The following is a 26,147-nucleotide window of genomic DNA, read 5'->3' as shown; positions in this document are numbered from 1 at the left end:
TTCTTTTCTTTTTACTCAATTGTAGAGTTCAACTTGTACTCGATTGTCTTCGGATTGACTATTGAGTTTCTATTTTATTATGTTTTAGGATTAAATTTAAATGTAAAAATAATTTAATACAACGAAAAATAAATTAATTGATCGAGCACTTTAACATAGCTCATACTCGAAGTTTCTGTTAATTGTACTCTATAATGTCATATTTCAGTGAAGATGATGCGAATCCACATATGTCTTCATGTATGGAAGAGGTTAACTAACTAAAGAATTAGACTCAACTTAAACGATTTATTATATTTCATTTTTATAACTACTATTACGTACGGCATCCAAATTTAATAGGACTTTAAAAATGTTTGAAAGTTTAATTGTATCATGATAGTAATGATCCCACCAAAGTTGAAATTACTTTGGAGCCTCAGAGGGTTCATGACATTATGCCATATAGTGTTTATTGGTGAAAATGAATGCACTAGTTCATAAATCATAAAAAACATATATATAAAAAATACCAATAGCAGCTGATCACAATTGATTAGTTTTGTGCAACAAATAACACAGTGGTTACATTAGCATCAAGCTCGTTTTTCCACAGGTTCTCACATTCCTTTGTAGCTAGAGGGGTCGAAATCTAAATTTAATGCAGGCTTCGCTCTTCGAAGGCGTCGCCGGAAACGAGAGGCTGTTGTTGCTACAAGAATTGCTGATCTCAGGCTAGAAGAACTTTCCCCCTCAATAGAATTACTAATTTCCCCATGATCTTGATCTGTTGCTACAGGGATTGCTGATCCCATACTAGAAGAACTTTCCCCCTCAATAGAATTACTAATTTCCACACTATCTTGATCAGAATCATTGTCTTGGATTACGCCGTATTTAGAGAGGACCTTCTTCAAGTCACTGGCTGTGAGAACAAATCCTTCTACTTTGGTATGACACTTGACGGTTTCTTCTGAGATAGGAAGGCAGTCGAGATTTCCGTTGGTTGAGAGTGCCCAACTCACTAGTTGTATATGTCCGTAGACATTCCCTTGGTCGAAAGACCCTTGAATGATTGCTGATGGAGAAGGGTTCGTGCTAGTCTTGTAGACCCCCATAGTCCCTTCTGTAATGACCACCATGCGATCCAAGGGTCCGGCCCTTTCAACAATCAAAGTATTTTCGGGGTACTCCACTATCTCCATCAACTCAGAAATTTCAGACAACACACGCCGACCCATATCTTTAATAACTGGCACCTGCATGTAAGTTGTCGCGCGCTTAGCTAGCTTTTCATAATTGAAAAAAATATGTGATGATCCATACACATACAACTACTTAAGAACACTCCTAGTCGAAAAAAACACTACTTAAGAACACTCAACAGCGAACACGTGGAGAGAGATGGGTTGAAGACTTACATTTTCCAGCATCAGCCACTTTACATCTCTGTGGAGGTCCGAATCCATAAATGATAATAGAGTCAATACATTAGCAAGATTAGCCTCTTTGTTTTCTTGCAACTTTCCTTTAATTTTTCTCTCGACTTCTTCCCTCAAAAACACAGGGAAATTAAGTCGGTGCATCCACGAATTTATGCGTCTCTCTTGATGGAGAAGCTCTTGCCTTATTCTTTCAGCTTCTTGCCTCATCTTTTTAGCTTCCTCCTCCTCTTTCATAGTTTTCATTTGCATGAATGTCTGTCTCGATCACGACAAACAAGAAGCAAGCTAGCTCAGTTCCACCACAAGGTATATTTATAAATATGTATGCACACATATACAAAGTTTTTATAATTCTCTCAAATAAAAAATCTTAAAATTTGTTTTAGTGATGGATCCTGCCCGAGTACTTAACCTTACAAATACAAAGTTTCTTGCTGACTTCAAAATTTATCTTCTCTGATTAATTGTGAAAAAAATAAGTTAAATTTTTTTTTATTGTCATTCAAAATAGTGAAAATTATAAAGAGGAAAAGTCTGTCTCATATAATTTCGACACTTAGGATAGTAATCAAATATTCAAACAATTTTGATTTAACTCATTTTGGTTACAGAAGTCATCATTAAAAGAAGACACACAAGATTACCAAAAAAAAAAAAAAAAAAGACCCACAAGACAAAATAACTAAATAAGCAGTTTATTTGATCGTACTTTCTCTTCATCTCTCCAGTCAAGGTAATTATTATATTACTCATTCTCATGGAAATGTAAAAATAGATGTGTGCATCTTTATGCAGGGGCGGAACTAGTAAGGGGTCTGCAGGGGTTCAGACCCCCCCCCCCCCCCCAATCAATTGAACATAACAACTAATTAATACATTAATTATGTATAGGGAAAAACTCACAAATAGTACCTGAACTTCAAGTCACTAATAACTTTCGTACCTCAAGTTCAAAAAATATCAGATTGGTACCTGAACTTCTGACCCCGACCCAATATCAGTATCTGGGAACAGTAAAATCGTTAACGGAGTTAATTTTTGAAGGGTAAATCTGTCATTTCACTGTTCATCATCTCCAAAACTCTCCCCTCTCTCTCTGCAAACCCAGATTTTTCATTATCTTATTCATACCTCACACACACAAACCCAAATCCACCAAAGGAGAGGTGAGAGGTGAGAGGAGTTGGTGGTGGATGGGACGGTGGCTATTGAAGAAGTGAAAGGTTGGTTGATAGTGGTGATGAGGTATGAAGAAGAAAAAGAAGAAATCTGGTATTGCAGAGAGAGGGGAGAGTTTTGGAGATGATGAACAGTGAAATGACAGATTTACCCTTCAAAAATTAACCCCATTAATGATTTTACTGTTCTCAGGTACTGATATTGGGTCGGGGTCAGAAGTTCAGGTACCAATCTGATATTTTTTAAACTTGAGTTACGAAAGTTACTAGTGGCCGATAGGTCAGATACTGTTTGTGAGATTTTCCCTTATGTATAATTATATATAAGTTTATATGTTTTAGCAAATCGGACCCCCCCTGTTTGCACAGTATTTAATGTAGTGATACTATTTATCTCTCATTATTATTATTTTGGTCAAAAAGAGAGATGAGAGCATTTACCTCTCATTAATTATTTACTAAAATTCATAAGAATTCATTTATTAGGATTCAATCAAATATAAAGAATTCTTCTTTCTTTTTTTTAATTTTCTATTGTTCAACACTTAAACTTATTGTGGTTTACGGTTAATTTTTTAGTTTTGAAGTTTCATTAGATCATAGTAAGGATCGAACAATAACGTTTGTAAAGAGATTGCTTGCTATAGTTGAAGTCTAAAGAAAAATGTTGTGAAGTTTTTTTGTTTCATTTTTAGTTATATGTTTAACTATGTCCCGACCCCCCCTAATTACAAATCCTGGTTCCGCCCCTGTCTTTATGTGACTATGTCAGATGCTCTCATCCTTTGCCTATTCATTGTATATGGTTAACGATACGAAAATGATGAATCGTGAGTGAGATGTGGATGAGTTCTAGCTTACTTATATATCTTACTAATAATTTGTCCTCAAATTATTCATTTATGTTTTTTTTTTAATAGTACTGAGTACTAACTACTCATAATTTCACCGCTTATTAAATTTAATATTATAAAGGTGATGGGTTTAATTTTTACGAGCATAATAGAATATCGATATGGTAAATGGTACTGGTGGGAAATAGAAAAATATTATAGATAAAGGAATAGTATTATAGTATTAAATAGCAATTATTAGAATACTATCAACGCTCAAATATTAAATGGGTGAAAAAAAAAAAAAAAAAAAAAAAAAAGGAATTACCTAAACCAAGAAGTACTATCTGTGTTTTCATGGAAGAGAACTGTTCATCTAGGTTCCAAAACTTGTTGGTGTGGAATGCTGGTCTGCATTCCTAAGGTCTATTGGGCCTTTTGTTTAATACTATGCGGGTCAGTCTTTCTTTTTTAAGAATAAATGACAAGCCTAATTTTTTATTTATTTTTAGTTAAGAGAGCGACAAGGAAAGTAGACACTTAAATTCTCTTTGGAGATCTAATTTTTCCTTGTTTTGGGTTTAATTCTAAAATGTGGGCTTACTAGGTAGTTAACTTTTTGGATTAATTACAGTTTACCCTCCTTGAGGTTTGAGGGTGTCATCATTTCACTCCCTCTACTTTCAATTTTGATTTTTTACCCCCCAAACTTTCCAATTTCAATCAGTCGTGTCCAATTTCTCCTATTCCGTCCAAATTGGACGTTAACTCTGACTTTTGAGGGCTAAAATTGTCATTTCAAGATAAAAAAATAAACGATTTTTTTTTTCTTAGTTTTTTTTTTTAATATATATATATTTTTTAATTTTGTCTTCAACCTATACACCACAAGTTATAATAGGTTTATAAAAACAAAAAAAATAGTCTAGGTGGTTGAAAGCCGCTCGCTGGTCTACGATATTTGTGATATATCTCCAATAAAGTGAAGAATTTTAGGATATATTCCCAATAAAGTGAAGAAATATCTGTAAAAAATGATTTTACACTTTATCTGTAAATATATGTATATCCCCAATAAAGTGAAGAAATATCTGTGTAAAATCATTTTTTACAGATATTTATTTACAGATAAAGTGTAAAATTATTTTTTACAGATATTTCTTCATTTTATTGGGGATATATCCTAAAATTTTTCACTTTATCAGAGATATATCACAAATATCGTAGACCAGCGAATGTGTAAAATCATTTTTTACATATATTTATTTACAGATAAAGTGTAAAATTATTTTTTACAGATATTTCTTCACTTTATTGGGGATATATCCTAAAATTCTTCACTTTATCGGAGATATATCACAAATATCGTAGACCAGCGAGCGACTTTCAACCACCTAGTGTATTTTTTTTATTTTTATAAACCTATTATAACTTGTGGTGTATAGGTTGAAGACAAAATTTTTAAAAAAAAATATTAAAAAAAAAAATGATTTTTTTTTTAATTTTTTCTTTTTTCTTTTTTATTTTATTTTATTTTATTTTTTTATCTTGAAATGACCATTTTAACCCTCAAAATGTCAAAGTTAACGTCCAATTTGGACGGAATAGGAGAAATTGGACATAACTGATTGAAATTGGAAAGTTTGGGGGGTAAAAAATCAAAATTGAAAGTAGAGGGGGTGAAATGATGACACCCCCAAACCTCAGGGGGGTAAACTGTAATTAATTCTAACTTTTTTATTAGGGGTGGGCTTTGTAGTGTTAAACAACGAATCTTATTGTCGACCCCGTAGGGGTGTGTTGTTATTGTACTGCTGCTGGATTTAAGGAATTGATGACTTGTTCGCCTAAAGAAAAGAGGTATTGTCTAAAATAAATAATATGGGTGCGGCTATTGCCACTCTACTATTTTTTTTATTCATCTTACTTGCTCATTACACCTTACATTCAATATTAGATTTACTTATCTAAAGAGCATATTTAGCAATGCTAGCCATTTTTGAGTCAAATTTTGGCCAAAATAGCTAAAAAGTCATTTTAGCTACTTTAGAAATATGTTTGCATCAGTGCTCTCTAGTTTAGCTAGGTTTGATTTTATATAATTTTTTAAATGAAGATTGAATAGTTTAAATGTATTTATGAATTATATAAAATAATTTAAAAGGAATGTTTCAAGTTATAAAGAGCATCATCTCACTTTCTATATTTATGAGCGATATAGCTAAAAATTATAATAGAGAGTCACGTAGGAGTCTGGTGCAGCGGCTAAAATAGATAAAAAGCTAAACAACCAAAATAGCTAAGGAGCCAAAATAGAGAGTTTGCTAAAGATGCTCTAAGAGCATCTTTAGCAATGCTAGCCATTTTTGAGTCAAATTTTAGCTAAAGTAGCTAAAAAGTCATTTTAGCTAGCTACTTTAGAATTACGTCCGCATCAATGCTCTCTATTTTAGCTAGTTTTGAATTTATATTATTTTTTAAATGAATATTAAATAGTTTAAATGTATTTATAAATTACATAAAATAACTTAAAAGGAATATTTTAAATTATAGAGAGCCTCATCCCGCTCTCTATATTTAGGAGCGAGATAGCTAAAAGTTATAATAGAGAGCCACTTAGGAGTCTGGTGCAGCTGCTAAAATAGATAAAAAGCTAAACATGCTCTCCAAAATAGCTAAGGAGCCATAATAGAGAGTCTGCTAAAAATGCTCTAACCCATTTCTTTTTTCAGAAATATCCTTATATGACATATCCAATTAAAAAATATTTTTTTAATGAAAATCTTTTCATTTAATTTATACCAATAAGAAAAACTAAAATATATTATATTTTCCCAACAAAATCATAATCTGATTTACTTCCATTTTTTAATATTCTCATTCAGTTTCAATAATTGTGTATTTCAATCCATCTAAAAAGATTAGTAAATGAACAATTGTGAACAATGAAGAATATATTTTTTTTTTGTGTTTTAATTCTTTACTTTCAGTGTTCACAGTGGGTATTGCAAAGATTTTGATGAAGTTAATACTAATAGTTTTGTGAACTGATAATTGATTAACGATGAGAAGGGAACAAAAAATAAAATTCAGATTTTGGTGGAGAAGACGAAGATTAATGTTATCCAATGAGAGTTTAAGTGCCTTTGTATTTAATTAATTGATTATGTATTTAGTTTTCCTTACAAATTTAGATTTTAAAAAGTTAGTGTACTTATTATTTATTTTATACTTGGGTAATATAGTTTGTCAATAATTCAAAATGTTCATACAGTGAACTAAGAAAATAATAGGTTGGCAATAGGCGCACCCAAATAGTATTTCATTGCAACAACTATCATTAATAAAAACTATATGATTTGTTAATTGTAGAAAAGCACATGTTCTGTCATATAAGGTAATTTTTAAATAGTACCCAAAAGATTGGTTCATATAACATTATGAGAGTCTCTAACGACAACATATTTATAATAAAGAGTCTATGAGAGTTTTCAAATTTATAGTTGGTAGATAATACTTAGGAGTATAATTGATAATTTAAATTATAAATGCTCTAGTCACCCAACTGTTAATTTAGGAATTCTCATTGCGTTCTATCATATTCAGTTTACAAAAATTAACAAAGATAATTTAAAATAACAAATAGAGAGATTCATTACCAACCTGAACATTATTTCCAATGAGATATACAAAGAGTAGCAAGCCGATAACCGAAATTAGAGTTGCAAACCAAACTTCCCCCAAATAAGTACTTGTTTCCAGATTTGTGCCAAAATTACTACAAAAGGTTAATTAAAGGGTCAAGCCGTCAAGCAATCTATATGTGCTACTTAGCGCTATATATCATAAGTGAAGAGAACATGTTTTGCCAAATTAGAATGAACAAGTAAATTGAAAAAATTCTATAATATGTTACGTATGATATACATATAATTAATACTCAAACTACTTTAATATTTATTTACATTAATGACTTAATGAGGTATTTTTCATACTTACCACATGAGTATTCTTAATTGATAAAATATTATAAAGTTAAATTCATTTTACCTCCTTGAACTTTATGCCTAAAATCGTCTGTGCCCACAAACTTTTAATTTAGTCACATATGCCTTTATACTCTCTAATATGATCAATCATAATCATTAGTAAATTAATTCCTTAATTTCTTCACAAATTTGTGACAGTGAATGCCCATTTAGGGCCAATTTTTAGCCTTGATCATGTAAATAGGGTGTTTCTTGCATAATTAAATGCTAAAACTAGTTTGGGTGGACAACAATATATGAATAAATTAATAGATTAGTGAAGGAGTGCCCATAATTGATCAACTTGGAGAGTACAAGGGCACATACGATCAAATTAGAAGTTTGGGGACACAACTGATTTTAATTGTAAAGTTCAGGGTGGTAAAATGATTTTAGCTATATATTATATCAGTTAGGACACATGTTTGTGTGTGTGTGTGTGTGTGTGTGTGTGTGAATGCAAACCTTATATTTCGCACTCCCCACCAGAAAGAGTAAGATAACTTCGTCGAGAAGTTTATTGGTGTTCTGCTACTAGTTCCCAGAGGATTAACAAATATCCCAAAATCAAATACGGTAGAATTTGATGGATTCATTGGACAAAGTTGATCTAGTTTTGTGACATTTCTCGAACTATTTTCGTTGCACTTGATATTACTTCGGCATGTCTTCTGTTCTACACAAGTTTGGCGCCAACATAACATCTCTCGTTGAACAGAAAAGAAAAACCACGAGGCTCCAAGTATCTAAAGACAAGCAGATTAGTTACTAACAAAAACATTGCTAAAAAACAATAAAGTAAAACTCTTAACAAATGAGAAAAAAGAATAATATGTCAATGTAAGATAAGAACCTCATATATATAAAGATAAAATAATTCAAACTTACATGACAAGCAAGGATGTATAGAAAAAAATTGAATGCAACCTTGACCCATAATCCGGTGTCCCTTCTCCGCTTAAGATTGTCAAACGATTGACTAAGTCGATAAATCCTTGGTACATATTGAATGAAAAGAAACACATTCAGATATCCCAAGTCTCGATGTTTGTAAAGGACGACTATTATTAACACCTAAACACATAAAAGTTTAATGAATTAGAAATGAGTGACAAACTGATTAAAGCCAACATAATCATGTACACAAAATGGATAATCTATCTCAACTTCAAATCATAAGGGGATCTAGATAAACCATATCCGTTGTAATTGTAATCGATTAGCCATATATGATATATACCTTAAACCGACAAGTACAATTTAAGATTACTTACTTGTGGGACGGGAAGTATAGCAAAAAAGTCTGTTGCAACTGCACGCCATATCTTAGCTATTGCTGCAGCCTTATAATTTTGACTTTTAATGTCCCATATGAAAATGATGTCCGTCAATGATCGCAAAACGAGTGATACAATCATCAACTTGGTGTCCATTTCGAGGCACTTTTCTTCCTCATTTATAGTTGGAATATAAAAAAATAAAGGATCTTGTGAGACTGCAATCACACAAGATGTTACAAATATTGTATCCCACCATGAGCTTATTACACTAGTTGCATTCCGCCATAAACTTCGGACCTTCCACCTTGCTATGTTGCTTCGGACCTTCCACCATAAGTTATCAGGTAGTATCCTCATGTTCCTCCGGACCTTCCACCTTAAGTTATCAACTTTCCACCATAAGTTATCAAGTAGTATCGTTAGGTTCCTTCGGACCTTCCGCCATGAGTTATCAAGTATCTCTAGCATCACACGTATTGTCGTGCATACTCCGTCGTAATATGTTGCAAACCTAATAATAACAATCTGTGCTTTTTATACTTGAGAATAGCGTAGATACTAACAAAAAGTATATATATATAGGGTATAACATGGAATACAAAAACTTGATATCTATTTTCTTTTTGACATGGAGAGAAAACAAAAGATTAATCACAAGACTATTTCTCCATGTTAAGGCATCTTCATTACCACAGACCACAGTGTCCACTGATCACTGGAATGTAAAGGAATCATATAAGACTTGATGAGATTGCAACTCACCATGAACAAAATAGGCATTGAAGTAGGCTTGTTATCTTGTCTGATATACTCATATAGCACCTGACACGTGGTCTGACAATAAAAAATAAACAGTTAAAAAATGGAAAAGAATTAGAACAAAATAGAAGAGAAAGTCAAAATGGTGCCGATTCAGAGAGCTTATGAAACTGATAACTGATTATAGTTCTAGTTTGAAACTGATTTTGAATTTCACTTTTTTGTATTCGAGTTCTAGCCTAAAATTTTTAATGGACGACAACTAAATAATTTAGTGAGTTAATAATCACCCAGCTATTCTATGAAATTGTACATTCAAATCCCCTTAACCTACAAAACAAAAGCAAAAGATAAAAAGAAAAGGAAGATGCAGATTCAGAGAACCTATCAAGTATCAGCCTAATTTTTTTTTTTTTTTTTGGTAAAAACTACAAACCTATCATACTACTCTTAGTTAACCAAAGAAATAAAAGAGAAATTAACCTTGATTCAGCGGGGTCTTCCTCATCTTGCGAGCGAGTCATTTTTGAAATTGGAATAGACTGAGGATCTGAGCTAGTCCTCTCTATTTCCATCAAGAAAATTTTGACAAGCTAAATTTGTATATATGAACCGATCAGCCAAAGAAAGAAAGCTGTCTAAACAAGTAATCCAGAAAATATACTTGGCATTTAGCAAGGCATGAGATTGGGACTATCGATCAGATAGTTAGGAAGAGAAATTATGAGATCCTTCAATATGGTGGGCACTGTCGATCAGATAGTTAGGAAGAGAAATTATGATCAGATTCTTCAATATGGTGGGCACTATCGATTCAATATAGTTATTCAGACGTTAGAGAGGGAAAGCGATACTCGGGTACCCATCATGTGCAGAAAAGTTTTGTGCGGTAGGAAACGTTCAGAGTCGTAATTCTTGATAAAAAGATAATTTAATCATTTCAAAATCTGATTGTTTTAAATCATTTTACGTTTTTTTATTTTATTTTATTTTATTATATATATAGGGTCAGTGTTTTTGTTCGATTTCTGTTTTTGAGGGATTAGATTTATTTTAATGGCTAAGTTGAATTTTGATTTGATTTATCTTTTTTATATTTTCAAATTTTGTTGGATATACAAAGTTGAATGTTATGATTTGTCTAATCTAAGTCATTAGAGTTCTAACTGTTTAGAATATGGTTAGCTAGAACGCTAATTTTATTTTTATTAGTTAGATATCCACATGGTATGAGTTACAGAGGTATAACATTTTTTATACATGTCCTATCTTATATAATGTTTTACTCATTGAAAATACTCACGGAGTAACCACAAAAAGTACCTCATTAAGTTTTTTTTTTTTTTTTTTTTCGAATCACCTCATTAAGTCATTAAGATAAATAAATAAGATTATCATTAGAATAAAATAGTTTGAGATTATCCTCTCCAACACAATTATTGCAAAAAGAAAACCTGATAAAGACCTTATACAAAAAGAAAGGAAACCTGATAAAGATCTTATCAAAAAAAAAAAAAAAAAGGAAACCTGATAAAGATAAGTGAGAGGAATCATATCGTGTCCAACACAATTATTGCAAAAGTTGGTTCCAGATTTCTAGGCATGGTGGGGAAACCTGATAGAGAGAAGTGAGAAATCATATCGTCTCCGACACATTTATTACGCCTATTATCATACTGGTTTGTTTGTTTAATTTTCTTTGGATATCCGACATATTCTGGTCTGTAAGGAACTAGCAAATTTATACTGGCGACTAAAAGAAGGGCAGAGCTGATGGACATCCAAAAGAAAAGTCACTAGCAGTCTAGCATAGCTACTTGGAGTTAAGGCTCCAAAAGTCCAAATAGCAGCAGCAATGCCAACCAAAATATTATCCAAGCAATAATGTTAACATCATTAGCTATAATGCAGAGCATATGTATCCTAGCTTCCCAGCAGATCAGTCTAGCAACAACAAGCCTCTGTTCTGGAGTTCATGATTCTGATATAGATTTGTAGACCATAGCGCACGAATCTGATTGAGCTGACAGTCATCAAATATATGCATGAATAAAACCAAACATAGTATCTGAAATTATACGCATCTGAAGTTCTTACAGAGTAAATATAGCATTCGAAGACAGATGCCAAGTAATTCATTCAACTAGCAACTTAGTTTAGTTTTTGTTTTTTTTTTAGAAATCACACGGTATTTTTAAAGGCTTTTTAAGCTCATAGACTAATCCGTGCCGAAATATCATGTCAAAACGCTTCATCCCTATGATCACCAAGAATAAATTGGAATTTAAACTCCAATCAGTGTTGGAGAGATTCAAATTTGGTATGAGAGTTACACACCTGAAGGCTCTTACCAAGTAGTTAGCAACTTACTTCTAGACATATAGAACTTTTTAAAGATGACATATATTGCAAAACTAATTACCACTATTTTTTTTTTCTTTAAGGAAAATATCTTTCTTGTTAATACTATTATTCTATTGTAAGCTTGTACACTTAAAAAAAAACTTAGAAGACATTAGATAAAAAATCTTTCCTTGACCTAGCGCTCTGCTAGGGTTTGAGAAACCTCTCGCGGCGGCTTCTTGTATCTCCCTATTGCCTGTCAATGGTGGCCATGCTGGCCTCTAGGCTGCTTATTCTCTTTCTTGTTGCGTTGGGCAATGATGGTTTTGTGAGGGTGTCGGGTTCTGGTGCTATTGCTGCTGCGGACGCAATATGGCGACTAGGGTCGGCGGCACTGATCGAGTGGTGTGCTCGGTGATCAACTAAGTGTTTTTGTTTGAGATGGGGTCTCGGTTGCTCGAATTGCAGAGTGGATGAAAGAGCTCGGAGATCTGAGTGCTCCCTGTGCATGGTTCTTCGACGCGGTCTTGGGCGATGGGACCAGAATGGGTGTCCCCGGCTTTTGGGTGGATCTGACGGCGGCGGGCCCTGCAGTAGGAATGGTATCGAATCTGTCTTCCCTTAATGTGGATGGTGCTGGTAGCTTGAACGCTAGTAGGTGCGGCGACAGTAGAGGCAGGTACAACGGCGGTGGTGGATGTTCAAGTTGTGGAAGCGCCATTTATGGCGGTGCTGATCCTGAGGCTTGGGTGTGCGGCAGCTCAGATGCTAGGGCTTCAAGTGGGCTGAGTGTTTAGGCTCCAAACAAGATGTTGGGCCTATTGTGGGCTCAACTGGGTCTTGGTTTTTTATTTTTTATTTTTATTCTAAAAGTGGGCTTTCTTATTTTGTATGAGGAGGCTTTAGTTTCTTTTCTGTCTACTTGAGTAGAAAAGATCACAGAGTAAAGAGAGACCCTGTTGGGCCCCATTGGGGAGTTATTTTTATTCCTCGGGGCACTACTTTTCTTTGTTTGGGCTTAATCCTAGAAGGTGGGTGTACTAGGAGATTACTAGCTTGGTTTGTTCTTTTAGTTAGTGTTGGCTTTGTAGTAGTTTCTAAGGAACGGTTCTTTTTGTCGCCCCCATAAGGGGGGATCGTTTCTATATTGCTTGTTGAGCTGCATAATGGATGACCTCTTTTACTCAAAAAAAAAAAAAACATATACACATAATACACAAGCACCTAACAAGTGTCACACAGTGTATTTCTTGAAACTTCCAGACATGCTTCATTTGTTTCACATTATTTAAAACATATATATGGCTAAAAAAACAGGGATCCAGTCACAGGGTTAACTGCTTGGATACCATTCATCCTGATATCCAAAAGATTTAGATATCCTAATTCAATGTACTTTCACTTTTCATTCACTAAATAAAGGATAGAGATAGTTTTAAAAAGGTTACACAATGAACAAATAAAACCAAGGGTTCTACAACATGAATTATCATTACGCATCTTAAGTCAACTAAACAGACGAAAAAATGGACAGTAAAACAAGAGATAAATTCCCACTTAAACAAGAGCAGAGACAACACCAGGTAAGCTCTGCTAAAACTTGAGAAAGTAGAGGCGGTAGAACTCGGGAAAACTTCCGACGGGCAACCAAAAAGCATTGAAACAGATATTACCTTGGTTATTTCTCTCTAAATTCTTGCATTACGACAGCCATTTATGGAGCTTTTGTGAGGTCATTAAGAACTTTTTGGACCTCTGTACTCTTCGATAGATGATCCACAGTACAGGCAAGTGCTGCATGCACATAAAACATATCATAAAGCTGATTTCAACCAAATAAAAGGGGCTGGGGTGGATTGTGGAGTTACATAGAAGATAAAAAGGCGACGGAGCGTGTATAAAGTACTTATATCATGTACCAAATTATTCAGACAGTTCATGCTAATTAGCTTAAAAGTTAAAAATTTACATTTGTTCATAGTCATATAGGAACTAGAATATTATTGAGTTTTTATCACCACTAAGGTTAAAACTTTTTTGTACCCGACAAAATGATATCAAACTGATTACACGCATTTCTATGCATGTAATTGTATATAAAATACTCGAAATAAGTTAATTCTCAAGTCAATTATTATGTAATTAATCCATTTTTATTTATTTTGTAGAAAATAATCGGAGTTGCGGAAACGAAAGAAAATTGTGCGAAATTGGAGTATTCCGACAAGATGCGGTCAACCACGGTCAAACCCAGGGAAGAAGCATAAAGCAATTACGCATAGTTGTGGGGGAAAATTTTACAAACAGTACACCAAGTAAAAGCCACTAATAATTCTTATACATAAAGTTTCAAACCGAGCATTTCAGTACATGAAATCTAAAGTCCTACCCACTATTCATACACGCTGTCAATAACGCCGTTAATTTGAGGGGTAATATGGTCTCTTCATATTTTCACTCTGAGCACCCGACTCTCTCTCTCTCTCTCACTATGGGCACCCATCTCTCTTCCCCCTCCCAATCTCGATCACCTCTGCAATTTCAATTGTACTTTGAACATTCTTAAAGTTGAATTCTTACGACGATTGTTTCAGGTTCTGCAAAGAACCCAAAATAAAGAAAATTGGGTTTCAACAGCAACCTAAACTAAACTCTTAAACCCTCAAACACAATTGTTCCATTAAGCAACAAAATTTCGTTAATTAATAATTTCTAACAATGAAACCCAGAAAACTGAATTACTCACAGACATCACCATATAGAACCCTAAAAAATTCCCAAAATTGGGAAAGCAGAAACACAGAAGAATTAACAAATCCAAGATCTAAATTACAGAAAACCATGTGTTCAACAACAACTCCAGGTTCTCACTGCCACTTCCGGTCCTCCCGGACCCGAACCCGACTTGCTCCGCCACCAAGCCACCCAAGACCTCGACCGCCACCTCGCCAATTGCTTAGTCACTGCTTCCAGGCCTTTATGCGCCGTAATCGACTGCTAGATCGTAATCTATCTCGCAGCTCATCATCCGAAACCCCAATTCCAATTCCAATTGAATCTTTCTTCTTCTTCATCATCAAAACCAATCTTCACACACAGAAACCAGTCCAACTCAAACACGATGGATTTCGAAAATGAACATTACCTGAAGCAAGGACTAGACGAATTGCAGAGAGACGTCGCCACCGTCTTGAAGACCCACTACACCTCCCTCTCTTCCGCCTCGCCCTAACCCTAATTTCCAACCCGGCCGAGAAGAACCAATTACTCAATTACATTCCCAAGGACGAGAAGGTCGTTCGTCAAGAAGACGACCTTCCCAATCTCTCGTCGCCGAAGCAAGTTTTGGAGAATTTCAGAGCTACAAGGTGGAGGAGATGCGGGCGAGTTTGGTGGGTGTGGATTTGGAAGGTGGAGGACATGCGGTGGTCGCCGGGATTGAGCTTTCTGGGTTTGGGTGTGGGGAGAGAGAGAGAGAGAGAGAGCCAGAGGAGATTCATCGATTTGGGTTCTTCGTTTTGGGGCTTTTCCATTCTGGAAATTTCGGGGTCTAAGAGGGAGTAAGAATCGTGGGACTTCTGGAGGTGGAGGAGAGTAGGTATGGCGCCGGCCTTCTGGTGGTGGCTCATCTCCGGCTTGGCGAGCTTCAGTTCGTGCCCATGGGGGCAGAGAGTGCCCGGATAAGAGAGTGAGTCAGAGTGAAGAGAGAGTGAGAGAGGAAACCGATGAAAGTACTAAATTACCCTCCGACGAATGAATAATAGCATAAGGACTAACGGCGTTATTGACGGCGTGTATGAATAGTGGGTAGGACTTTAGATTTCATGTACCGAAATGCTCGGTTTGAAACTTTATGTATAAGAATTATTAGTGGCATTTAGTTGGTGTACCGTTTGTGAAATTTTCCCTAGTTGTGGGCATATGCTTGCAATTGCAAGAAGAAGAGGGAGGAAATTGAAGAAGTCTTAATTAATTAATCACTAATTTGATTTGGTTAATTAATCAATGATTTGGTTAATTAAGTATGGAGTTAAGCCACCAGCATGCACGTGCAGATTTGCATAATTGGTTGAAAACAAAACCAATCCAGATTTGACACGTGGCATCCCATGGTTTAATTAAACCATGATTCTCACCTCAGACACCACACGTCCATCTCTTCTTCACAGACGGCAAGATTTTCTCTCTCCCTCTCTTTTCTTGCCACGTGGCCCTTATCCCTATTCACTCCCTGTTTTTGCAGCCACATTACCGAGAGCCACCATATATATATATATGAGAAAAATTCAGGTACCGTCCCTAAACTATGCTGCCAAGGCCAATTTGATACCCGAACTCTCAAAAGTATTAATGTGATACCCAAAGACCTAAATTGGTATCAACGTGATACTTCCGTCAAAATTTTCTAACTGCGCCGTCTGTTTGCTGACGTGGCAAGCACGTGGGTCCCAAAAAAAAAGTGAAATGACAAATTTACCCTTTTTTTATAGAAAAATTCATCTAACGTCCCCAAACTATTTTGCCAAGGCCAATTTGATACCCGAACTCTCAAAAGTATCAATGTGATACCCAAATACCTAAATTGGTATCAACGTGATTCCTTCTTCTTCTTCTGGGATCTTCTTCTTCTTCTTCTTAGGGTTTCGCGGCGCCAAGCAGCTTGGGGCTGAAGCTTCCAATCTAACCTGATACCGGTCGAAGAACCTGCTGGTGCTGAGATGATCAACGACCCGTCGGCGTAAATTGGGGTCGTCGAGCTATTGAGCGAGACGAGGCGTTCAGCCGGAAGGTACCGTGAGAGAGTGACTGTCGAGGCGGAGTATGTACGGTCTCCGAATGGAAGGCGGTCCAGTTCGAGGGATGCCATTTTAGCTATTCTTCTTCTTATTTTCTCTCCTCCTCTCTCTCTCTCTCTCTCTCTCTCCTCTCCTTCTCCTTCGCCCAAACCATCACTAACGCCACTGAGATGGATTTGTAGCAGGAATTGGAGAGGATCTCAGCGGCGTTAGTGATGGTTTGGGCGGAGGAGAAGGAGAGGAGAGAGAAGAAGAAGAAGAATAGCTAAAATGGCATCCCTAGAACTGGACCGCCTTCCATTCGGAGACCGTACATACTCAGCCTCGACGGCCACTCTCTCACGGTACCTTCAGGCTGAACGCCTCGTCTCTCTCAACAACTCGGCGGCCCCAATTTACGCCGACGGGTCGTTGATCATCTCAGCACCAGCAGGTTCTTCGACCGGTATCGGGTTCGATTGGAAGCTTCAGCCCCAAGCTGCTTGGCGTCGCGAAACACTAAGAAGAAGAAGAAGAAGAAGAAGAAAATCCTAGATGAAGAAGGAAGAAAAAGAAAAGGAAAAAAATGAATTAACAAAAAAAAAAAGGTAAATTGGTCATTTCACTTTTTTTGGGACCTACGTGCTTGCCACGTCAGCAAACATACGGCGCTGTCAGAAATTTTGGACGGAGGTATCACGTCGATACCAATTTAGGTCTTTGGGTATCACATTGATACTTTTGAGAGTTTGAGCATCAAATTGGTCTTGGCAAAATAGTTTGGGGACGATTGATGAATTTTTCTAAATAAAAAAAAAAAGGTAAATTGGTCATTTCACTTTTTTTTGGACCCACGTTCTTGCCACGTCAGCAAACAGATGGCGCCGTCAGAAAATTTTGACGGAAGTATCACGTTGATACCAATTTAGGTCTATGGGTATCACATTGATACTTTTGAGAGTTCAGGTATCAAATTGGCCTTGGCAAAATAGTTTGGGGACGGTAGCTGAATTTTTCTCTATATATATATATATATATTTCCTATCCTATTCTAACCTACCACCAGAACAGAGCCGCACCACCAAAAAAAACAGAGGCAGCCCTTTTGGGCTGCTCTCTTCTCCCATCTTCTTCCTCCATTTTTCCTGTTTTCTTTCTATTTTGTTTTGGAGATTTGAAGAACTACTCACACAAATCTTCAAGGATCTATTAATGGACTCAATTTCTACAAGATTCAAGATTTGGGTATTTTGTGGGGTTGTAATTCAAGGCTAGTCATGCTAGCTTCATAGCTATTTGTGACTATCATTGTTTTCTCCTACACTTATCTACTCTTTGCTATTTGAATTTTGTAATTTTGATGTTTATGAATATGGGTTGTGAGTAGTTATTTTTGGGAGCTAGGGTTTCTAACTCTCGCTCAATTTTGATGTAATGAACATATTTTCAAGTGATAAATAATATATTTTCATATGGGTGCACTCTAATTACTATGTCAATTGATTCTTGATGCATAAATTTTAGGGAATTGACCACTCTCTTTGTTATGTTTTGAGATTTGTGTTGTGTGATACAATTGGTGGTGTTTGGACCCAAAATGAGCATTTTGGCCTGACAAGGCGTGTCTTGGAGAAATTGAGCCAATGTCAATGGCTCAAGTTATATATTGTCGACAAGTTCGAAATATATTATTTAGAGGCTAAATAAAGTCTACTTGCAGAATTATGGAAGATTATGTGAGCTGCAAGAAAAGGAAATGATGGAAGCATGGAAATGAAAAGTCAACTTTAGCATATTTTCCTACTTCGGCTAGGAGAAACCGAGCTAAACAAGGAAGGAAGGGTGGCAGACTCACCAAAGGAAATCCAAATGAGCTAAAACTTTTCAGATTAATTCTAGACATCCCAAGAATCATTTCTTATGAAGAGTGCCAGAACTAGTTTTGAGTGGAAAGCCTTCAAACAATCAGTCCAATTTTCTACAGAAGCAAAACTGGAAAACTGGACCTGTAAGGAGTCCAGCAGCGTTTCCGGCCCAACCACATGGAATTAACCTCTGAAATTTCACCACAATGATCTACACTCATTATGGATCATTTGATATGAAGAAGTCGAAGGCCCATTCTGATTTCTTGGTGGAGATATAACTGAAGGAATAAAGGAGCAGAAAGTGACTCAAACCTAACAAATTCCATTAGTGTTTAAGTGCTTAAACCTAACAATTCTATTAGTGTTTAAAGTGCTTAAACCTAACAATTCCATTAGTATTTAAGTGGTCAAACCTAACCCATCATGATTTGTTTAAAGTTTAAGGCCAACCACTATGGCTTGGTAGCCTATATATAGAGGTTACAACAAGTAACAAGACACAACACAATTCATCAAAGAATCTCTATGATCATCCAAGCCTCTCTAGAGCAATCCCTCTCAGAGCAACCCCTGTCTTTCTCTTACCGGTGATCACACTCCAGTCCTAGTCTTCTCAGGAGCCGACTGTCAGTGCCACCAAACCCTCTATCAACGTGCTTCGGTCCTAGTCTCCTCGGGAGCCGACTGTAGTACAGCGACCACAACGGTTACGGAACCAGCCAAACAAGTGTAACGCCCTCGCAAACCAGCCAAGCTAAAGTCACGCTTTAGCAAGTTCTCTCTACTTCCCGGTGATTACGCTCTGCTCGACCTACAACGTTGAGTATCGTCTTGGTGACACAAGACAAAGTCCTCACCACGAGGCACAAAGAATCCCGCGACGAGGTTGGTGCTCTCCTCGTCCACAATCGCTCGAAAGAAGTCAGGTTAAGGGACACCCCCGATGACCGCACCCGAACGGTGCTAGCACGCCCGCGCAAGAAAAAAGACTGTTGACTAGCTGCAGCAAAACTAGAGCCAAACAGGTGGTTCTTTTTTTCACTAGCTTCATGTAATTAGTGTGGTGTGTCAAGTAGTTGCTTAATCGAGAATTAATGATTGCCTGAGTTTCTATTTTCTTGTGCCATTCGCCTTTAATCCTAGACGTTGTGGCCCTAACAAGGCATAATGATTAGGGTTAGAGAGTTCATTCTTGCCTTAACCGGAAGAATGGATACCAAATAAGAGAAATTGACTTAGTGACCTTAACCGGCATTAGGTAGAGAACTACGTAATCATTACATTTTAGGTTGTAACTATTGCATGCTTAAATCCCTAATTTCTAGAGCTCTACGCCTTTAGATCATGTTTTGGTAGCCCTGGTAAGGTACTAATTCATGAGCTAGAGAGTTCATATCTGTCCTAACCGTAAATGTGAATACCCTTAAGGAAATTCGGCTTAGTGGCCTTGACTGGTATTAAGTATGAGATTTGGTTCTCATGAAAATATATTTGTTTGCTTGGAATGTGTTCGTTGCATTGAAATTGCTAGAGAGTGATTCCTAGCACCCAAAATCTATCTCTCTTTTATTTTTCTTCATTTTTAATTGTTGTTGTTAATTTAGTTTTTGACGTAGTCTTTTAGATAAATTAAAATCACAATTTCGAATGACAATTTCTACTACATTGTAAATAGCCATCACTTGGCTCTTAGTTTTGATTAGGCTTTGGTGAAAACCAAAGTCAAGCATTGCTAGGGCTTGGTGCCTTAGATTAGCATTTTTATTTATTTTCTTTTGTTTGCTAAGTGTCTTTATTTCCGATTACCCAAGGATTGTGGGTTAGCCACTAATCCCCGTGGTACGATAACTTTGGGCATAATACTTCCCTATCTTGACAACGATATGTACGCTTGCGTAAATGTGTATCCAAGTCACCAACTTTCAAAAATGATCAAAATGATACTTAAATTTTTTAAATCAAATCAACTTGATACTCAACTTTCATAAGTGATGAAAATGATACCTAAAGTTTTAAAAACAAATCAACTTGAACCTTGGTTTATTTTTTATAACTTCTCTCTTAAAATTAATCACGTGTGATGCAGTGTTTTGTGGGATTATAATAATATTTTACACAAAAACTGTTTTTCAATTATTTTTTATTTTACTTTGTTGATTCTCTTCTTCTTCCATCTCTCTCTCTCCCCCCCCCCCCAATTTTCTTTGTTTCTTTAGAAGGTGGGAAACATCCCAACTTTATTTGTTTCTAAGATCGATGGTGGAATTGAAATTGAATGTTAGATTTTAGATTTTAATTCTATAGAAGAAGAAGATTGGGATATTGATGGTTGATGGCCATTTGACCACAAATCACTTCAATTTCTGGGCTTGATTTTGCATCTGTGCATCTCTATATTCAGTTTCAGATTCTAATTCTACAAAACTTTTGAATTTCAGTTACAGATTGCAGAAGAACGAGGAAGAAGGAGAACAGAAAAAGAGAAAGAGAAAGAATTAGAGGATAATATTGTCATTTCTAATTAAAAATTGAGTGAAAGGTTGTATATACTCTTAGCTTTAAATAGAGATGTAATTAGGGATGACATTAAAACCCATGGGTACGGGTACCCGCGGGTAATTATTCCTTTTGGGTATCTTTTAATGGGTAATACCCATAGTTTATGGGTATGGGTAATTACGAAATACCCGTATAAAAATGGGTGGGTTATGGGTATACCCGTGGGTACCCAAAATTTACCCAAATACCCATATAAAATTGTAGACCACACCCAAATTTTTTTTTAAATTGAGAACTATTATTTTTCAACCAACATATGAGGCATTTTTATAATTTTCTTATTCTAAAAAAAAAAAAAAACAGAAAACCTATACGGGTGTTCCGATGACTTTGTGTGGTCTCGGATGAGAATCTGACCGTTGAATCATCGTATAATTGTGAAAAGTTGGTTCAAAAGGCGATCTATCAGGATCCGACCGTTGGATCATCGTATAATTTTGAGAGGATGATCCTAAGGGCGATCTGTGAGGATCTGACCGTTGAATCATCGTAAATTGTGAAAAGATGATTCAAAAGGCGATCAGTGGGGATCCGACCGTTGGATCTTCATATAATTTTGAGAGGATGATCTTAAGGGCGATCCGTGAGGATCTGACCGTTGGATCATCGTATAATTGTGAAAAAACGATTCCAAAAGGCGATCCGTGAAAATATGACTGTTGGATCATTGAATAATTGTGAAAAGACGATTCCAAAAGGCGATCCGTGAAAATCTGACCGTTGGATCATCGTATAAGTTTGAAAAGACGATTCCAAAAGGCGATCCGTGAAAATCTGACCGTTGGATCATCGTATAATTGTGAAAAAACGATTCCAAAAGGCGATCCGTGAGGATCTGACCGTTGGATCATCGTATAATTGTGAAAAAACGATTCCAAAAGGCGATCCGTGAAAATATGACCGTTGGATCATTGAATAATTGTGAAAAGACGATTCCAAAAGACGATCCGTGAAAATCTGACCGTTGGATCATCGTATAAGTTTGAAAAGACGATTCCAAAAGGCGATCCGTGAAAATCTGACCGTTGGATCATACTATAATTGTGAAAAAACGATTCCAAAAGGCAATCCGTGAAAATCTGACCGTTGGATCATCGTATAATTGTGAAAAAACGATTCCAAAAGGCGATCCGTGAAAATCTGACGGTTGGATCATTGAATAATTGTGAAAAGACGACTCCAAAAGGCGATCCGTGAAAATCTGACCGTTGGATCATCGTATAAGTTTGAAAAGACGATTCCAAAAGGCGATCCGTGAAAATCTGACCGTTGGATCATCGTATAATTGTGAAAAAAAGATTCCAAAAGGCGATCCGTGAAAATCTGACCGTTTGATCATTGAATAATTGTGAAAAGACGATTCCAAAAGGCGATCCGTGAGAATCTGACCGTTGGATCATCGTATAATTGTGAAAAGACGATTCAAAAGGCGATCCGTGAGGGTGGTTCATTTACGATCCGAATTTTATTATTTTACATTTAATTGCCAAGTTGTGAAAATTGTTTTACGGAAATAAATATTTGATTGACATGTACCCATAGGTCTCTACGGCGAGTATTTAAAAAAATATTTTATGGAAATAAAAAAAAATAGTAGCAAGTATTTAAAAAAAAACAAAACAAAAAAAAAAGGGTAAATGGGTGGGTATGGGTTTTACCCATTTAGAAATGGGTGGGTAAATACCCACACCCGCTAATTATTTGATGGGTATTACCCGCGAATTATTATTGGGTGGGTAATACCCAGCGGGTAATACCCAATGGGTACAAATGCCATCCTTAGATGTAATGGAAAATGGACGGAGATATGAAGTTGATCAATTTTTATAAGCGTATATATCTCTTTGATAGCTTTTAAAAGTTGGATATCATTTTGTCTGGTGCAAGAAAATTTTAACTCTAGTGGTGATAAAAACCCAATATTGTTTAACAGTACAAGGCAATACCAACACTTTCTTCCAGGTGCATCGAATTCAGTTGGGCCTTATTTTCTTGAAGCCGATTTAAAAGTTAAAATATGGCAGTAGCACAGAGGTGGTAGAAGTACTGTAGTAGTTGATGACTATAGTCTAGCTTCTTGCACGAACATATGCATAAAATTATTATTACTTTACCCTGAAAAGCATCTGATCTAGATGCATTATAATAAACCGAACCTTGTAATATAACATCCATTACAGAAGAACAAATTTCTGTTGTTCATAAACGAATATTTGAGTTAATACTATTGTTAAGTTCTATCTAAACATCATTACAGGTACTGCTAATAGCCTTTACAGAATAAGCACAACCATCCTTCTTCCTAATGCCAATGAAACAAGGGAAACAATTTCATGAGCAATTATGATCTGACTTGAGCAAGCCGCGCTCTCAACACTTCCAATTCTTCCTCGTCATCTGAACCTTCTGCTATAGCTTCTTCCTGCACGAGTTAGCAATGACAATTTAGGTCCTTTGAATCTTGCGAGGAGGAAAGAAAAACTAGAAATGGGAGTCTATTTAACACATACTTCTCGTGAACCACTAGCTCCCTGGGCAGGTAACTTGATCCTCTCTTTCCTGACAGCTTCAGGAAGCTGGGCAGCCGTCTCACCAGCTATTTGACTCAGAACCTTCTCAACTTCTTCCTCAGTTTCCTCTTCTATATCTTCCGAATCTAATGCTGTATCAAGAGTATCGTTTACAACTTCTTCAATCAGCCCAGCCTGTATGACCAAAGAGTGTTACACCTAATGATTTCATGAAAATCAATATACACAAGCATCTAACAAGTACCATATAGTGTATTTCCTGAAACTTCAGCTATGGTTCATTATCTTCAAATTTTTGAAAATATGGTTTGAAAAACAGGGATCCATCAGACGGTGGTTCACTGCTCAGATATAATTCATTTTTTCCACATCTTCGTATTAAGTATACCCTAATCTAGTGAAGTTTCACTGTTCATTGATTAAAGAATATAAATTCTGCTATCATTCTAGAGAATGACAAAAAAACAAAACAGAAAACAGTCAAGTCTCACAATCAAATCATTGGATAGAACAGCAATAAATTATGTGGCATAATCCACTGTAAAGGAGTTGAAGCCGAATAAACAAACAGAAAAAAAGAAAAAGAAAAAAAAAGATGAACAATAAAGCAAGAGATAAAACTCCCACTTAAACAGGAGCAGAGGCAGCACTAGATAAGCCCCACTAGCACTTAAGAAAGTAGAGGCAGTTGGACAAGTTCTACCAGGAACCCAAAAAGCACCAAAAGGGTATTACCTTGGTTATTTCTTTGGTAAATTCTTGCATTGTGACAGCCATTTCTGGAGATTTCGTGAGTTCATTAACAAGCTTCATGACCTCTGTACTCTTCGATAGATGACCCACAGTACGGGCAAGTGCTGCAAGCACATAAAACATATCATAAGGCTGATTTCAACCAAGGAAAAGGGGCTGGGGGTGGATTGTGGAGTAACATAAAAGATAAAAGGGGACGGAGTGTATAATGTACTTATATCATGTACAAGGTTATTAGATTGTTCATGCCAATTAGCTTATAAATGAACACACAGTACACATTTACATATGTTCATAGTCATGCAGGAACTAGAATACTGTTTAAGAGCAATACCAACACTTTCTCCCAGGTGCATCGCAATCGAATTCAGTTGGGCTTTATTCTCCTGAAGGCGACTTACAGCTTTCCTCGACCCCAAAATCTCCCTTGCAAGTGACTGAAAATAATTCACAGATCAATCGAGACATAGAATTCACATGGGTGTTCAAGCTAACACAAGCACACATCTAGTACACGGAGGAACAGACTATCAGCATTCTACAATCTACATGGCAAAACAAATGCAGCTAAAACACCCAAAATTCACTTGAGAAATACATGAAATAGATCAATAGCTGAAAATGATTCTACTGAATAAAAACACCATACTGACATTATTGACATTGTGATCTAAATTCACGAACCAGAAAGACCCACCAAGCAAAAAAATTTCCCTTCCAATTCACATTGGGATAAAGAACACAAATTTTTTTTTTGCATCAAGTCTCTAACTTTCTATCGAGTCATTCATGATTGAGTAACAACATCTTCAACTGAAAAACTCACACTACCTTTGCTGAGCCCATGTCATTTCTCTTTGCAGCTTCTCTAATAGCTTTCTGTACCACCTTCTCTTCTCTCTCAAGATCTAGCAAAACACAAACCATCAATCTTTTAGACCAAATCACCAAAACAACACAAACCCATGTCACCCAATAAGACAAGAAAACCAAATCCCCCAATAAAAACCGAAACTTTGCCCAACAGAAACTTAGATGATCACCTCTGATTTGGCGCTCAATGTTGCGGCTCTCCTGGCGAAGTCGTCTCTGCCAATCCTTGAGTTGCTCTGTTGGGTTTGGCTTCGGCTTCAACATGCTCTTGAATTTCTTCATTCTCAAAAATCTAAGCTCCTTCTGATCCCCAGAAAATCAAGGAACGCTTTTAAACTAAAACTATGTTGAGATGGAATCTGGTCTTGTTCTTCTCTCTAGAAACCGAGACTTTTCGTCTCCGCGTTTACCTTCGTGGAAAGGAAACTACCCATCACCCCGCGCGCCTTTTTTTAATTTTTAATTATATTTCGGTCTCATTTTTTTTTCTTTTTTATTCAATAAAATTCGAAAGGCCAGAGTGGTACATACATAATATGTTAAGTTCGTTTCCGTAAATAAAGTTCACTGCATACATATTGAAAGTATGCTTATGAAAATAGGTGTCCAAAATTAAGAAAACCATTCTCATCTTTGTACGAATAGAAGAAATCTGCTCATCCAAACTCTTGATAATGGTATAAATGTTTTAAAAAAAAAATTAAGACGGACACAAAAGAAGTGTCACACTGGCAAGAAAATTGTAGAAACTGTATAGTGAAACAAAATTGTGTCCCTTTTAGTTAATCCCATCTGCCTTGAGATTTTCCAATTACGTCGAAAATGTTCTAAAGTTAATCCAGTTTACCACACGCATGATGAAGCTATTTTACTTCATGAGTTCACAACAAAGCAATACCAAATTGGCAATCATAGCCTTATGAGCTACTACCATTGATCAGTA

General features: G+C 36.1%; 2 protein-coding genes across 3 annotated transcripts; both read right to left on the bottom strand.

The window, feature by feature from the left end:
* Positions 1-480: 480 nt before the first annotated feature.
* On the bottom strand, positions 481-10,336 carry LOC133717243 (cyclic nucleotide-gated ion channel 1-like). Of its 2 annotated transcripts, none has more exons than XM_062143925.1 (8): positions 9,986-10,336; positions 9,506-9,577; positions 8,738-9,268; positions 8,352-8,537; positions 7,929-8,209; positions 7,099-7,213; positions 1,401-1,679; positions 481-1,238 (listed from the first exon to the last, which is right to left on the bottom strand). In XM_062143925.1, exons 2-8 carry the CDS (start codon positions 9,521-9,523, stop codon positions 600-602), a joined length of 2,049 nt encoding a protein of 682 aa, XP_061999909.1. In that variant the 5' UTR covers positions 9,524-9,577; positions 9,986-10,336; the 3' UTR covers positions 481-599. The 2 variants fall into 2 exon arrangements, with proteins under 2 accessions (XP_061999909.1, XP_061999908.1); XM_062143924.1 differs by having other exon boundaries at positions 8,738-9,254.
* A 12,827-nt stretch (positions 10,337-23,163) lies between these two features.
* On the bottom strand, positions 23,164-25,633 carry LOC133717131 (vacuolar protein sorting-associated protein 24 homolog 1-like). Its single transcript, XM_062143785.1, has 6 exons — positions 25,375-25,633; positions 25,163-25,239; positions 24,666-24,768; positions 24,314-24,435; positions 23,558-23,752; positions 23,164-23,469 (listed from the first exon to the last, which is right to left on the bottom strand). The coding sequence occupies exons 1-6, from the start codon at positions 25,484-25,486 to the stop codon at positions 23,389-23,391; spliced, it is 690 nt and encodes a 229-aa protein (XP_061999769.1). The 5' UTR covers positions 25,487-25,633; the 3' UTR covers positions 23,164-23,388.
* Between the last annotated feature and the right edge of the window lie 514 nt (positions 25,634-26,147).

Source organism: Rosa rugosa, chromosome 6 (genome assembly GCF_958449725.1).
Source record: "Rosa rugosa chromosome 6, drRosRugo1.1, whole genome shotgun sequence".
Lineage (NCBI taxonomy): Eukaryota > Viridiplantae > Streptophyta > Magnoliopsida > Rosales > Rosaceae > Rosa > Rosa rugosa.
The sequence above is the reverse complement of the archived record's forward strand: the minus strand, read 5'-3'. Positions and strand labels throughout refer to the sequence as shown.